The 16,859-nt window shown below is 40.8% G+C and overlaps 1 protein-coding gene across 7 annotated transcripts in view; it reads right to left on the reverse strand.

Moving 5' to 3' along the window:
• The window catches only part of LOC311057089 (calpain-5-like), a 31,523-nt gene extending 15,064 nt beyond the window's left edge, over positions 1-16,459 (reverse strand). Inside the window, exons 1-7 of one of the 7 annotated variants that reach the window (XM_084074015.1) lie at positions 16,168-16,459; positions 12,987-13,185; positions 8,665-8,796; positions 5,514-5,722; positions 4,578-4,770; positions 2,108-2,298; positions 125-202 (exon numbers count right to left, since the gene is read on the reverse strand). In XM_084074015.1, the coding sequence (XP_083930141.1) occupies positions 125-202; positions 2,108-2,298; positions 4,578-4,770; positions 5,514-5,722; positions 8,665-8,796; positions 12,987-13,151 (968 nt within the window). In that variant the 5' untranslated portion in view covers positions 13,152-13,185; positions 16,168-16,459. Of the gene's footprint in view, positions 1-124; positions 203-2,107; positions 2,299-4,577; positions 4,771-5,513; positions 5,723-8,664; positions 8,797-12,986; positions 13,198-14,996; positions 15,155-16,163 lie in introns of those variants that run through there. The other 6 variants (XM_084074012.1, XM_084074016.1, XM_084074011.1 and 3 more) reach the window with 6 other exon arrangements.
• Positions 16,460-16,859: the final 400 nt, after the last annotated feature.

Raw genomic sequence — 16,859 nt, forward strand, 5'->3', positions numbered from 1 at the left:
TTCCCTAGCCTATATGTGGTGTGTATGACACCAACAGTACTCTGAAGTCTGAAGAGGATATAGTGTTTACTGTATACATTGTACCACATGTACTATTGCACTGTAAATACTGTAAGTCTCTCACCAGAACTCTCCATCGTCGTCCACGGTGATGCCTAGGTTGACTCTCTCTGAATCGCCCACCTTGGACCACTCCTCAGAGCTGGAATGGAACAGAGACAGTAGAATGTAATAGAAACACCTTGGACCACTCCTCAGAGCTGGAATGGAACAGAGACAGTACAATGTAGTAGACATTGAGATGAAAGGACTTTTTCCATCCGCCCGTCCAGCTCTTTTGTTCCAAACATTCCACAGTATATCTATACTGTGTGCATTGCCATGGAATCTGCTCTGCTCTGCAGCCAATGAAGACTGCAGATTATGGTGACCCCTTTGACCTTTCCTGCACTTGCATACAAGGTGGTGACTGCTCATAAGTCCGACATCCCACTACTCCGACTACGTGGCTTCTGCGTGCGGTTAAGGTTAGGGTTAGTAATGTCGGAACAATGACATGTAACCATACAAGGTATCTCAGAAAGGTCATGATGTATGAGCTTCATGAGAAGGCAGATCACAGGATGAATTTGGTGACCCCCCATGACCTTTCCTCTATAGCGCCCCCTTCAGTGAATATACAATATATGGCCACCCAATTCTGCCTCTGATAATAATTTTATGGTAAATGGGTACCGTATTCTATGCTATGCTATGCTATGCTATGCTATGCTATGCTATGCTATGCTATGTTATACCCTGACCCAGAGGTTCTGAAACTATGGGACGGGACCGCAGTGGTGTCATGGTGTAGGACGGCGTGTGGCCGGTACATTTTTCAAGCGTAAGGTACGGCACGGTACAGAGCACGCGCAGGCACGCACATGCACGCTAGAAACCCCCCCCCCAGATTGCCAGTAGGCCTATCCTATCTGCACGCAGCAAGGCCTCAGCCACCGTCAAAGAAGAGAAAGATACTCGTTCAAACAAAGCAAACTTTTAGTTTCAGCTCCTATAATTCATGGCATTCCTTGAATTGTTATTGTTTAAAAAGACTAAAACTAAGCTAAAAAACATTTCCTATACAAACATATTAACTACTTTAAGGTAAAATAAAATGCGCGCGGTGTGCGTGTGTAGTGTGTGAGTGTGACGTCATTAAAATACCGTTCGGCCGGGGAAAAGAATCACCAATAGACCCCTGGTCAGGACCCTAAATGGGGTTGCTGGAAGGTGAAGGTGGGGGGTGGTTCAGGAAAACAATTTGACACTTGGACCAGGGCCTGGAGGCAATCCGGTTTCCTTCTAATTACCAGATGCCCTTCTCAGCCCACTAACCACTTGAACCCTAGTGCCCCCTATACTCTGTGGGGGAACATAGCAGATCGACAACGAGATTTGGTGTAGAAGGAAACCAGAGCAGACCAAAGCACAGAGCCAAGTGTATAATAGGGTTTAAGTGACTAAGCAGTATATAGGCTCTAGGTTGAAGGGTTTTGGAGGTGAGATAAGGTTACAGTGAAACCGGTACGGCCAGTCATCCAGCCCAGCCATCCCTCCTCCTCACCAGTGGTGGAAAAAGTACTCTAATTTCTTTACTTAAGTAAAAGTATCAATACTGCATACTCTTTTACAAGTAAAAGTCCGGAATTAGTAAAAGTACAAGAGTATTGGCATCAAAATGTACTTAAAGTACCAAAAGTATAAGTGCAGAATGTCCCATTTCAAGTTTTCAAGTGTATACAAATCTTTTGAAAATAGCCGATCTACAAGCTCACAATGCGTCGCATCGCGACGCATTGTGAGCTTGTAGATCGGCTATTTTCAAATGGCCGAAATGGGCTGAAGTGGTTAATGTATGTCTTGTAATAATACTCAAAATCTACAAAGTAACTAGTAACCAAAGTTTTCAAATAATTGTAGTGGAGTAAAAGTAGAATATTTGCCTCTGAGAGTGGAGTAGAAGTAAAAGCATTGGAAATTGGAAATACTCAAGTAAAGTACAAACACCTCAAAATTGTACTTAAATAAATGTACTTAGTTACTTAACACCACTGCAAGTTCTCACCTGTCGCTCCAGGCTCCGTTCCACTCCGTCTTGCCCCAGGGGTTCCTCATGCGTATCATGGGGATGGTCTCGTTCTTGAAGTACGCCATCAGGCCGTGGCCCATGCGCACCTTCTTCACCGCCGTCACCGAGTAGGCGTGGCCCTTCACCAGCCCGTTGGCCAGCTTCATCTCTATCTCTGTAGGAGACGCCTGTTAGAGAGGAGGGACAAGCATGGATCTGTTCAGGTTATAAGGTTATAGGTTAAGGGTTAGGTTTAGGTATATGTTAGCCTTAAGGTTAGGTCAAGGGGTTAAGGTTGGGTGTGTATCTGTTAGGGTTACAGTTAAAGGGATAGGGATAGGATTTCATGTCAAGGATCCGGAAAATGATATGTGTTGAAGGTGGAGGTTCATGGAGGGCCTTGAGGATGAAAAGTGTGTTTAACCCAATAAGACCTGAGGACACGATTCTACAAAAACAGTTTTCTGAAACACCTACAGTATGTTGTTATGGCGCTCAAACCTTTTCATCTCAAGGACTCCCACAATTATATGTATTTAGTCGCGACGCGCCCCCAGCCCCTCCCATCTCAAAATATTTAGTTCCTGGGATCTACTAGATCTGCTATTTTTGAATAGCCAAAGTATACATTTTTTTTTAGCTCAAATCTAATGGACACGTCTTTCTTTCCCGGTCTTTGGTCTTAATGGGTTTAAAAGGCAGCCAATAAAAGGAGTGATATGACCCCGGTGGAAAGAATTCTAGTCATGAGTTGAGCAGCTAGAATAATGGAGCAATTGAAGTTTATTATGTTTATTCAAGTTCTTATGGGGGTCAGTATCAGGTTTAGAGGATAGGATATACTGGAGTTATTACAACAGGTTAGAGAGAAGAGGGAACAAGACCAGACGTCAGGAAGGAATATATACTGTATTATGTCAGTTATTAAAGAAGACAGAGAAGGTAGACTTGCCACAGAGGTGGACGAAATACTCAACCCCAGTACTTGAGTAAGAGTACAGACACTCCTGGTCAAATTTACTCCACTACAAGTAAAAGTAGCTCAGTCAAAATGTTACTCAAGTAAGAGTAAAAAAGTCATTGCTTTTAAATATACTTAAGTTAAGTGCAAGTAAAAGTAAAAGTACATGGTTTAAAAAATACTTAAAGTACAAGTAAAAGCAGAAATAAACAGAAGCCAGAAACAAGGCTAGTGTGACAGCAGAAGTGTGTCCAATTGCATTTTAGGGAAGAAAAAAAACAGCCGACCGAAAAGTACTAGAAATGCTCAAGTAAGAGTCATAAGTATCTAAGAAATCGAATACTCAAGTAAAGCACAGATCCTCAGAATCTGTACTTACTGTAGGTACAGTACTCAAGTACATTTACTCTGTTACTGTCCACCATTGGACATGATATTATTACAGTAAATGAGCAGGAAGGGGGTCTAGCCCGGCAGGTATGATTTGGACTCATGAATGAAGCCAGATATTTCAGCAACCGTTTGAAGTTTAAAAACTTGCATCGTGAAGACTGAACACAGTCAAATAAAGTGAACGTGAAGTGTGTTGTTGTTTTTGAAGAGAACAATTTGTTTTGTGAATATTTAAGTTAAAGTTACGTTTTTGGCATCAAAAAAGGTCATTAAGGAGTTACATTGTTGCAATTGAACACTGGCGAGGTGCAGAGAGTGTCCGGTGGCCGCAAAATATTGTTTACAGGGCTCTTGTGTTCATTAAATATGCATAATAGATAGATTTAGCTGTGGCACGGGCATCCTTTATCATGAAGAATGTGGCTGTTGTACATGTCTTTAAGGACAGGTTTCACATTAAGGGGTTATGTATGGTTTTGCGTGCATTTGTTACGTTTAGGGATAAGGGTTAGTCTTGTATCTGATGTGGTGGAAGAAGCTAGTATACTCACATTTTGTACTTAAGTAAAAGTACTGTAGCAATACCACAATATAAAAATACTCTGTTACAAGTAAAAGGCCTGTGTACAAAATGTTTCTTGAGTAAAAGTACAAAAGTATTGGCATCAAAATATAGTACCAAAGTACTAAGTACCAAAAGTAAAAGTATTGAAATGTTTGAAAATATCAGATCTACAAGCTCACAACGCGTCGCGATGTGACGCGTTGTGAGCTTGTAGATCTGCTATTTTCAAATAGCCTATAGGTATAAAATAAGGCTGAAGTGGTTAATGTATGTTTTATAATAAAATAATGTATATCTGCAAAGTAACTAGTCACTAAAGCTTTCAAATAATTGTAGTTGAGTAAAAGTACAATATTTGCCTCTGAGATGTAGTGGAGTAGAAGTAAAAGTACTGAAAATTGTAAATACTCCAGTAAAGTAAAAAATACCTCAAAATTGTGCTTAATTACAGTACATGAGTAAATGTACTTAGTTACTTTACACCACTGCTATTATGTCAAATATATTATAACAATGTAAGAAACATTGGAGAAAAACTGTGAACGTACGGCGATAGAGGAGCTGATGATTCCTCCACGGTCCCAGACTTTCAGCAGGTCTTCAAAGAACTGGTCCTGTTTCTTCTGGTCTTTGTAGAAGGCCTCCGCCTCCAGGTTCACGGCCTCTGTCACGGCGCCGCTGAAATCCACCACGGCGTCACCCGTGTTACCGCCTTCTAGTGACTCATAGCACCCAGACAGCCTGCACACAGACAGGCAGGCAGGCAGGCAGACAGACAGACAGACAGACAGACAGACAGACAGACAGGAGAGAAAAAAAGGCTAAATTAACCTGCAATTCGCAGAAACCTCCTACCTCCATATTTTAACTTTTTGTGTTTTTTCCTTAATGAATAGCCCTACTGTACTTCATCATACTACAGGGTCACACAACCTTTTCCAAAATAGCAGATGTACAAGCTTGAAAACGTGGCGGTGGCGCCAAGCAACACGCAACACGCTTTGAGCTTGTCGATCTGCTATTTTAGCTATTTTTACATTTAAATCCTTAAAAGTAACAGTTTTGGAAAGGTTTCCACAGAGACGATATCACGTTGTAAATGAAGTGAAGCTGAATTGTAGACACGGTGAGAACTAAATCACATGGGAGTCATCTGAACAGAACGGCGAGGTAATCTGCTGCCATGTTGGAAGCTGTCCATGTAATGAGCCTTGTGGCTGAGGAGCATTTAGGGAAAGTGAATGGCAGCAGTTCAAATGTAAAATCTACGTCCTCCTGGTGGGTGCTTTGACAACACAGAAATGTGTGTGGAGAAGAATTAATTGGCATAACGACTAAATTGGGGAGAAAAAAGGGGGGGGAAATGATTGGGGTCGGTGATCAACTACATATTCATTTGGGTGTCCTTGACATGAAAAGGTTTGAGGTTTTTCTATAGATGGTTAATGGGTGTACTGTATAATATAATAACACAGCTCACTGACTTGGCGTAGGCCTTCTCCAGCAAGGCGCTCCAGAACTCGTTGTTGAGCTTGGAGTGGCAGTAGATGAGCTCTCCGTTCAGGGTGGGCAGCCGGTCGTCCACCACCACGTCCACCCACTCCCCAAACACCCAGAACTGGAAGTGGAAGATGCCGGCGTAGCTCTCTGGGTGCTTCGAGTCCCACTCCTGTTCCTCCCATTCTGGAATCACCTGGAAATACACACGGTTAGCTATACGGTTACGGTATAACCATTATTTTTCTACTTTTGGGCTATTCAAAAATAGCATATCTGCTATTTTTGAAAAATCTTGAACATTTGTGCAATATTTTGAATAAATATACGAAACAACATTTTCAACTCAAATCTTTGCTCCCTGTTGTTTGTCCCTGGAACAACATATTATGATGGGAATTGGCGTAAAAAACATATCATTTTGGGGGTCCTTGACAAGAAAAGGTTTGAGCACCACTGATATAGCAACAATTATAGCAATTTTTTTTTCCAGAAAATTAAGATATTTGTTGAGACAGTTACAAATGCTTTAAAAAATACATATTCAAAGATTTGCACACATTTTCAATTTTTTTAAAAACACAGACACACACGCACGCACACACACACACACACACACACACACACACACACACACACACACACACACACACACACACACACGCATGCACATGCACGCACACAAATATTTAACATTTACAAATGATATTCATTAACTGTACTACAATCAGATAAAATAGGCGTAACCTTAGCTAAAACGTTGCTGAAATAACATCTTACCCCTAAGGAAGACAACATTAATGTAGAGTCTAGATTCATATCATCTTCACAAGTGATAAGAATCGATGAATTTCAACATTGTCTAAGCTGTAAAGTTGTCATGCTGACAGACTGCGTATTCCTTTGTATTATAGCTGGCTTTGTGTTGATGCCTTTAGACTGTGTGTGCATGCATGCTTTATCATTTCATTTTGAGCTGCAGTGCTTTGGAAGCCAGTCTATAGTGGCAGTGTCAGCAGTTCAGCATCGAGGATTCCCATTGGACAAGTGAGCTATGAACAGGTGCAGGGCATGAGCTAATTACTCTATTGCGTGCTGCTATTGGTGCTGGGCTGGAAGGCTCTCCCTATTTAACGGCCACTTTTGGCAAAACGAGCTGCCCTACACAGGAAAAGCACAGACCTCCACAAGTACGAAGGAGGAAGGACCTGGACTCAAACAGAAACCAACTGGACCCCCCCCCCCCCTCCATTGGAAAGGGAAGTAGATGCACAAGACACTTTATTCTGCTGTGATTGGATTTTAGATACTGGAATCTATGGCATTCTATGACTCTGCATCTTACAGTTTTAATGGCTTTTAACACAGGATGCCTCAGGATGCCTCTGAAAGACCCCCCTTTCCCCATTGGACATTGGATTGATGCATTCCCCTCCTACGCCCCTGCCCCATTCCACTGCTGTTGAATAAAAGAACATTGACTTTGGACTTCTTGCCTCACTGTGGTTTTGTGTGGTGTCTCCCCATTCATGGTCACTGTTAAGAACCAAAGCCTTTGGCTTATTTGATTTTTAACACTACTGTGTAACAAGGTTACACTTATTTTGTGCGTCTACATTTTAAATATTTTCTATTTCTAAAACAAGACTATTTGCCCCAGAAATGACAGGAATGACTGAATGGGCCTTGAGGCGAATTACTTCCTTGATCAACTTTGAACTGAATCAGGCCTCAGCTATGTCTTGTAAAGCCACAGTTATTTGTTGTATGACGGTCATAAAACAAATATGTGGCTTTACAGCACATGGCTGAGTTGAAAATCAGGTAGTTTTAGGAAGCAACATGGTCATGCTATATGACCACATTGCTTCCTAAAAATTACCTGATTTTCAACTTAAATATACGTATAGCTGAAAACTAGTACTTTTGTGACAGTCGTACGAGGAATTATCAATTATCAGATGTAGTGGCAAAGCTTTAGAACTCAGCTGCCGGCATATAATACTTTAATTATAGGCCTACTAGGCTTGTCACAATTATGACATAATCACCTGATCATTCCAGTCATTGTCATTTCTTTGTGTCATTGAGTTTGTGTCATTTAAGTTATTTGCCATATCTGCCCTGTGCAGTTTGTTCACAAAGCCTCAAAGGCCAACATTTTACATTTATGGTCTAGTGCAGGGGTGGGCAACTTTGATGATGGAGAGTGCCACTATTATTTCCACACACACTTTTTTTGCTATTTTTGAATTGGAATCCTGAAAAGTAACTTTTAATTCATTTCAAATGCATTAAGTTATACTTTAACTTAACATAAGTTAACTTTATGAACTTAAATACAAATACATTGGACATAAAGAAGACACAATTATTTTTATACTAGTCATTAATCTACTAATATAGACTGAAGTAATTAAAGCGGGTCATGTTTGCATGTTAGGAATTGTAACAGCTGAAATCAATAATATATCAGTATTCCGATATTAACCTGCGGGCCGCATTAAGTGAAGTTGAGGGCCGCATGTGGCCCCCGGGCCGCCAGTTGCCCATGTATGGTATAGTGTTACCTGGCTCCCTTGTACAATAGTTGTTGCCAGAGCCTTCTATTAGAGAGTTGCGCCAATGAGGGGTCAGAAACAGCGTCGGTCACGTGGTTCATGTAGCTGGAAATAGTGACAAGGAGCCGTCGACTTCAATGCATTCCATGAACTTCCGGTTTAGGGATTTGTCACTATTCGCCAATGTATGTGTATGTAGAAGACCTGGCCTGAAGAAGTGAACGGAGTTGGCGTAACTCTCTAATAGATGGCACTGGTTGTTGCCTGTCTTGTCTCTCCTACCTGTTAGTGTGATTATTGTTATCACCTGTGTCCTGTTTGCCCTATCAGCCAATCCCTGTTTTCATTGTTCTTCAGCTCACCTGTGTCTAGTTAGTTTCCCAGTGTAAACCCGTTTCCCTGTGATGTTTTGTTGGATAGTATGTTTTCTGTAGCACCGGTTTTGTACTCTGTTCCAGTTACTTGTTCTACTACAGTGTAGGCATACTTGTGTGAATCCTGGAGAAACAAATAGCGTCTTCCATTGCGTTTAACTTTGAAAAGCCCTGACAGTAGGCCTATGATCCTCCTGACTCACCTTCTTCCAGAGATGTGGTTTCAGGGCCAAACAGGAGCATGCGGCCACAAACCAACAGTTCCCCACGAGCCCTTGGTTCAGATCATGTGAGCTGATGCCCTCCACAAACAAATGAGGCTCATCACTGATCTCCTGTAACAGAAAAAAAAAAAACTGAATTTAGACAACTGTGTAGCAGCCCCTTGGTATTGTTCTCATGATTTCAGACATGGGGTGAGAGGTCAGAGAACTGGCCAACCCTACAATAATTGTTGTTCTGGGGATTATGTCTGTTAGCCTTTGCAAAAAGTGATGTTAACCCTTTTAATCCGGGAAAGCTTTTTGTGTCATTTTAGATTTTAGCTACAGTATAACCATTATTTTTATACTTTGGCTATTCAAAAATAGCAGCACAGAGTGCCACGCTACGAGCTTGTAGATCAGCATTTTTTGAAAAATCTTGAACATTTTGTGCACATTTTTCAATATATATATATTTGCATTTTTAACTCAAATGGGATTCCTGGAACAACATATTTTGATGGGGACCCCCCAAAATATAATTTTTGGGGTGTCCTTGACAAGAAAACGTTTGAGCACCACTGATATAGCAACAATAGTTTTTCAGACAAATGGAGACATTTGTTGAGACATTTGACAGTTACAAATGTTCGCTTTAATAAATATATATTCAAAGATTTGCAAACATTTTCACAATTTTTCAAAAATAGCAGATCTACAAGCTCATAGCTATTTTTGAATGGCCAAAGAAATAAAAAAATAAAAAACTTTTTAACAAGCACATTTTTTTGAGAGGTCAGACCAGCGATTCCCAAACCGTGGGCTGGGGTCCACTGGTGGGCTGTGAGGATATTGCAAGGGGCCCCCCAAACAATTGGCTATAAACACTAAGATTTGATTGATAATTCATAACTATTAATTTAAACATTAATGTAAAAAAAAAAGTCTTGTTTTTTCTTTCGAAGCTTGAAAAAAAACGAGTCTTCATTGTGATGACCATGATAGGAACTTAAAGTACAGTATATGTTAGTTCCATTGATCGAAGCCGTAACACAATGGATTGATTGATCATTAAAATAAACATGCCCCACCCATCTTTCAGATAGTCTCCTTCAAGATTTTCAAGTGGGCCCTGATCCAGAAAAGCTTTGGGAACCACTGGGTTTTTAGACCGATGGCTTACTTACAGCCATTACAGCACTGGTTCTCAAAGTGGGGTCTGAGGACCCATAGGGGTTCTTTAGGGGGTTCCAGGGGGTCTCCAGCAAAATGAGAAACATTTAAAACAGCTATGCCTTAAAGGAGTAGTTCACCCAAAGAATACTCATTTTCTATCAATTACAAACCCCATGAAAAACATGTTTTTGTCACATTCCTAAGCCAATTTTATGATAATTATTGGCTTAGGAATGCGACAAAAACAAAAACATCTCCATGAATTCAATACTTCATGGGGTGGGTAATTGATAGAAAATTAGTCATTTTTGGGTGAACTACTCCTTTAAGCCTAGTTTATTTTCCAGCTATTTAAAAAAAAAAAGAATCTTGTCCTGGCAACAAATCTTTTCAAATGGTGGTCCGTGGCCAAATACACATCAATTTGGGGGTCCCTCTTGACATGGAAATGTTTGAAAACCACAGCATTACAGTATACAGAACAACATTACAGCTCATTAACTGACACACTCATTTTTATTTCTAGTAAAAAATGTCTGTGTTGAAATTTTCTTGGCCGATTCAGGAACAGCCGAGAAAGAAGTGACCTTTGATGGGAAAAAAAAAGTTACCCAAAAAGGAAATGATCTCTTGTGCAACAATAGCGATGATTTATACATAGTCTCATTTAAATCACTTCCAAATCCCAGCGCTGGGATTTAACACGGCGTAGTGTTCAGACAGAGCGGGGAGAAGGTTGAGCGTGGGGGTGTGAGGCGCCGTGAACCGGTTAAGAAAACACTAACAATTCTGGAGTTGTCAAACTAAATTCTGAATTTAGACAACTGTAGCCCCTTGGTATTGTTCTCATGATTTCAGACATGGGGTCAGAGGTCAGAGAACTGGCCAACGCTACAATAATTGTTGTCCTGGGGATAAATTTATGTCTATGTTAGCCTTTGCAAAAAGTGACGTTAATAGATGATAATATTGTGTTTCTGCTGTGATAGTAGGCCTTACAACCCATTCAGTTTGATCGCATGTCCTTATAAACATAGCGATAAACATCGCTGTGTGGAAAACATGATTTAGTGATTATAAATCTTGCCATGTATCAATTTGGTTCTGGCCAGAGAGCAGACATTATTTTTAGCAATAAAACACCTAACGGCTTTCTGAAACAATGTTTACTTTGTAGAAACGTTCACACAGTTTCCAGAGTGAGTTTCACCGTGTGATTCACCCAAAAAAATCTCCTTTGTGTTCTTGACCAGCGATACATATTCACCTTTCACTGTTTCACCTTTTGTGCTTAAAACTACGTTATCCTTTACTGTGTTCCCTCAAATATGAGCAAATAGAATAACTTCATCAAACACAGTACTCAGTAAAATCATCACCATCACCGCATACTGTATATTAAGGTTGGTTAGCCCTCCCTTGTGATCATTGTTTTTTATGTATTTATAAAGTTGTAATTGGGAGTTTACCTTCTTATTTAAAGTATCTTTTGCAGTGGAAAACTAGTGCTCTCAGTCAGGACTGTTTGATGCTTGAGTTTCTCCACTGAGTTTGGAAAGTTTGCTTTCAAGTGTTGTGCCCGCATAGGATACCTGGACACCTCACAGGGTTTGCTTAAGTAGACCTACAGCTCTCTTGTTCCCCTAGATCGTTTTCAGTCGGATATATCAACTTTGGTAAATCTAAATTGCACCTGTTTTAACTGATGTTGATCTGTTCTTTTAAATCATGTAATTGTATTTATTTTTGTTAGTGCTTTTCTCAGACTCGTAATCTCGGCACTGCTGGAAAAAGAGGGTCTCAGCCCTCGGTGTGTTTTCCGAGAATTAAATGAAGGTTGAAAATAAATTAAATTTAACTCGGAGTATATACAAATTGAACCAAATTTGCGTTCATACTCTCAGAGTTACTAATGGATGAAAGAACACAGGAGGTTCTTTTTAACTGTGTGTACCATTGTCAGTTGTCCTCGTGTGAACCTAACTCTACAGCTGTGGATGCCTGTCTGTCTGTTTGTGTGGAATGTTTAGAGAGGTGCTACTTGGCGGTTAACAGATAAGATCAGATAAACCCTTTATTGATCCCTGAGGAGGGAATTCAGGTGTCACAGGCTCAGCAGCAACAGCAGTGAGAAGGAAACGCATTGGGGAGGTACAGGTAAAAGATCAAGATCTATAAATCTCCATTTTTAACTTTTTTCCGTAAATGAATGCCCTACTTGATCATACTAAAACAGCGTCACACAAAAGCAAGCACTGGATCTCTGAATTTGTGAACACATGTACTATATGGTCTAATGAATATAAATGTACAGTGAATATATGAATGAATACAGCCTACATATCTATAACTACTGTATACACCATACAAAGACACTGAGATACATTGTAGATAACGCCGGTGTTTATATTATTGAATATAATAGCCAATTAACAATGACTGGATATACGTGGGTGGATTATACATGTATGCCTAACCTATTAACACTAGTCTATCAATACAAGTATTAATAAATATACCGTATGCATAGTCCATCAATTTAAAATATGAATGAATTAATTATTGAATTGAGAGAGAGATCCTGAGGGACAAAATATTCTAGCTTGTGTGTCTCTTTTTTTATCTCCTTCCAACAGATTTTTCCCATTTAATGTGAATTCAACAATTTACTACTCCACAGATATCAGACATTTTCCTTTGTTTTGTCAGGAAGGAGGAGATGATGATGTCTTTTTGTTGCCAATCCACCACCATGGTAACGGTTATGGTAACCATTGGTAACAGTCCTCTAGGGCAGGTTATACAGTATATTCCATGGTGGCAACTCTAGCTGAAAGTGTGTGTGTTTGTACCCCCGAAAGTGTGTGGCTGCTTTTTTGGGAAGAATAGCTCCTCACCTTCCAACAGCGTGCGCACGCACACGCACGCACACAGACACATACAGTACAAGCGGCACGTACGTACACACACACAAACAAACACACATGCACGCACATGCGCGTGCGCACACACACGCACACACACACAGACACAGACACACACGGCACGCACGTAAACAAACAAACACACACCTGTTTGCACTCACACCTGTACACACCCCCCACCCCGCCCCGCCCGCTCAGTGATGACATCATTCATTAACTCACCTGCGGTCTCTTCCACTGAACGATGCCAGGAGGAGGTTTCCTGAAGAACAGAGAGGCGTTGGTGGCGGGGAACTCTGGGTCCTCAAACAGAGCCTTGTCCCTGACGCAGTCTCTCTTCAGGTCGGCGTAGCGCTGGTTCTTGTATGGCGTGGCGTAGGAGAACATGGTCACGATGTAGAAGAACCCTCTCACACTGCTGCTGGTCACAAAGCTAGAGTCACAGAACACACATAGGAACGATTAGTGATTTTTATAGCATGCTGGACAGGATCTCACTCTACTCAGTGACCTCTGACATGAATATCGGGACGAGAACAAAGCGAGCAGAAATACATCCTAGACATTTCTGCAGAACTCTCTCTAGAGAGACATTCCTGGGGTCACCGCTGAGCTGACCTATGGCCCAAACAATCCCATGGCATATAGTCTACTAGGACCGCTTTACTGATGAAACATTACATGTTTCACATACTCATCGGTAAATCATTTTTTTCACTGGCACTTTATTTTAACCCATTCAATCCGGGAACGCAACTCTCTGTCATTTTAGATTTCTTTGGCAATTCAAAAATAGCAGATGTACAAGCTCATAGCGCGAGTGCAGCGCTATGAGCTTGTAGCTCTGCTATTTCTTAACTATATGTTTTTTTAAAGCGAACATTTGTAAAATATGTTGTTCCAGGGACCCCCAGAAGCAAAGATTTGAGTTACAAATGTTTGCTTTAAAAAAATATATATATATATTCAAAGATTTGCAAAAATGTTCAAGATTTTTCGAAAATAGCATATCTACACTGTACAAGCTCACTCTGTGCCGTGCTATCAGCTTGTATATCTGCTATTTTTGAATAGCCAAATAAATCTAAAATGACACAGATGCGTCCATGGATTGAATGGGTTAAGTGATATAATCAGAACAGCGGGTTTATTTGCCAACTTTTGCCTGAAATTTGCTTAAAGCATCTCTATTATACATCCTTTCAATGCAACTGAATACACTATTGTCTCAAACGCAAGCATCCGACAGGTATAAACACAGTTCAAAGCCAGCCAACTCAGCTTTAGTCAATCAATTCTCTCAATAATTCATACACAGCACTGTTCGTCTGTAAGCCCTTAAATATATATTATGTCATAAATAAATAAATGACCACAGTAGTCCAGCATTTATTCACATTTACAATGTGTAACATCAATAGCCTAAATGCCGGATTGTTGCCCAATGTTCAGGTTAACATACAAACATTAATATAAACATTAACAGCTTTGTCTTCTAAAAGACCACAAACCACAGTAGCCTAATGTCTTGAGAAACCTCTTAAAGTAGCTGTGTTGAAGTGGTTGCATATGTCTTGGAAATGCTTGTCAACAAGAAGCATGGCTCCTATTTTCTCTGCTATTTCTCTGTTAATTCTGCTCATGGTTAGTGTGACAGCTTCTGAGTTTGGATGTGTAAATCCTGACCTAAGCTGTCTAAAGTGTCCCTGTGATTTCTTTTCTCCACAAATGAAAAGTATTTACGAGACAACTGGTGAATACATTGTATTCTCTGGAGGGAGATGATCATATTCTAACCCTTTGACTGTCGACCATAACTGTCAACCTGCCCCTACGGAGCCCTATCTGACAAGAAAGAAAGAAAAAAAAAGAAATCCAGAGAGCCAGAAATAATTCCAATTATAATCTGTTATTATAAATTTGCCAGCAATAACAGAGTGGAACTGGCCAAAGGAATGTGATTATCTGCTCGTCCGGGGGGCAACAAACTCTAAATCGACAGCAAGGAATTTGATAATGATTTAGTTTCTCAAAAACATACACGAGCCCTTTTTACCCCCCAACCCCTGAAGTCCTTACTGTTGGGGATTCATAAAGCAGAGCATATTCATTTCACTGGTGGGTAAAGAACATCAAATAAACACCTAAAGTGACCATACATACATACATAGGCTATACATATTATATATAAACATATACATGAGTTAAAAGAGACAATAGTCCAACAAATACCTTCCACACCTCTCGGTAGCTGTGTGTCTGTGATATCCACTCCTTCCTGCTCTAGTAAAGGTGATACCATGTCTGTCTACCTGGATTTGTCGCCCCTCCCACACGACCCACTTTTGTCTCAGCATGCTCACAGCCACGCCCATAGTGCATACACACACACACACACACACACTACAGCCCTGCATACAGTAGTAAGGCATACCTCTGTCTGCATGGCTGCTACTGTACAGTACATACACTATAGCCCTGCATATTGTTTTATAGTATAGTATACCATACACTCCAGCCCTGGATACCTCTGGATGCATGTCTGTTTTATAGCATATGGAGCATAATACTCTCTAGTTTTGCATCCGCATGCATGTGTGTTTTACATACCACCCTGCATACCTGTCTATGCATGCTTGTTTCGTTAGTATACCGAACATTATACTCTCTAGCCCTGCATGCCTCTGCATGCATGTCTGTTTTATAGTATACTAGACAGCTCATACTTAATGTCCATAAATTGTACATGATACTCAATTATGCCTTCCTTTTTTATGTAAATTATATCAATTTATTATAGTTTGCTTGCCCGGTCAGTCCACATGCAGGTGGCCAGGCCAGATGTTTACATTTGTATCTGACTTTGTATGCTTAATATTATTTTGTATCGTTGAATGTCAGCTGTACAGTATTTCTCTATACTCATACCTGTGTCTGTCCTCTGTTGGACATGTCATGCCTGCTGCTGCAGGGCTGCTATGACACCTGGATCTCCCCCACAGGATCAATACATATCTGTCTGTCTGTCTGTCTGTCTGTATATATATATGTCATTTATGAAGAAACAAAAAGGACCTGTGAGTGTGTCTTGCTCCTCTGTATCTAAATAAACTTTATGACAGTGTAATAACCTTTGCATCAACTAATAGGAAAGTATTTTGAGCACACTGTTTGTGTGGTTGCCATGTATTAATTGCACACTGTCCACATCCTATTAACAGCTGACATAATTTGTACTTAAAACGTTTTTAATACTGTATGCATAAACCTGTATAAGGCTATTCTAAAGCATTGTGGAGCTCTGTATAATGATTGTTGAATTATATTTGTTCTTATTATGATCAAACTATCCATGCATATGTTTTCCCCCTTGTGGTAACGCAGTCTTAAAGGCAACACTCACCTGCTTGCAAGCCCTTGTCAGTCCTGGTCCGACAGTCAGCGAGACCACAGCACACTTCACCGTGTTGTTAAAGTCCTCTGGAATGTCAACACTTAACCACTTCCATCAACTTTACTAATTATATTCACCTCTTGTGCGTCGACAATGTGCTGCTGCTGCTATTGCGCTGTTCTAAATGAACTAAAACGCCAGCCTACTACTACGGAGGTAGTAGTGCCTGTAGGCACACTCATCTCTCTACAGAAACTCTGCTGTAGAACCGGTCTGACAGGCGGCTCATGGCAGCAGCAGCGGGAGGTGTTACCGTACGCAGAGAGAGAGAGAGCGGAGAGAGGCTTGGCCGACGACATGCACATCTGAGTAAGCTGAGGGAGGGAAGGTTTGACCCGACTGAAACTGAACTCCTGTTCTCCCGCTATACCAGCCAGGCGGTCAGACAAGCAAGAGCCTGTTCAGCGGAGCCTGTCTGCTGTTTCACACCACACACACGACTAAGAGTCTAAAGAAGCCCCAAGGCTAGCCTAGCAGCACCTATAGAGTCTGTCCTTACTTACACCCCACTGGAAATGTTGTCCATGGGAGGCATTAGCCATGGGGTACCAGAATATCACTAGGGCTCATCCTGGAATCTGCCCTAGATTATGTTGTATATCTTGAGTAACATGTTTTGGCCCGAGGATGGTGCTATAGAG

The sequence above is a fragment of the Gymnoscopelus microlampas genome (genome assembly GCF_963454915.1).
Source record: "Gymnoscopelus microlampas genome assembly, chromosome: 12".
Taxonomy (NCBI): Eukaryota; Metazoa; Chordata; class Actinopteri; order Myctophiformes; family Myctophidae; genus Gymnoscopelus; species Gymnoscopelus microlampas.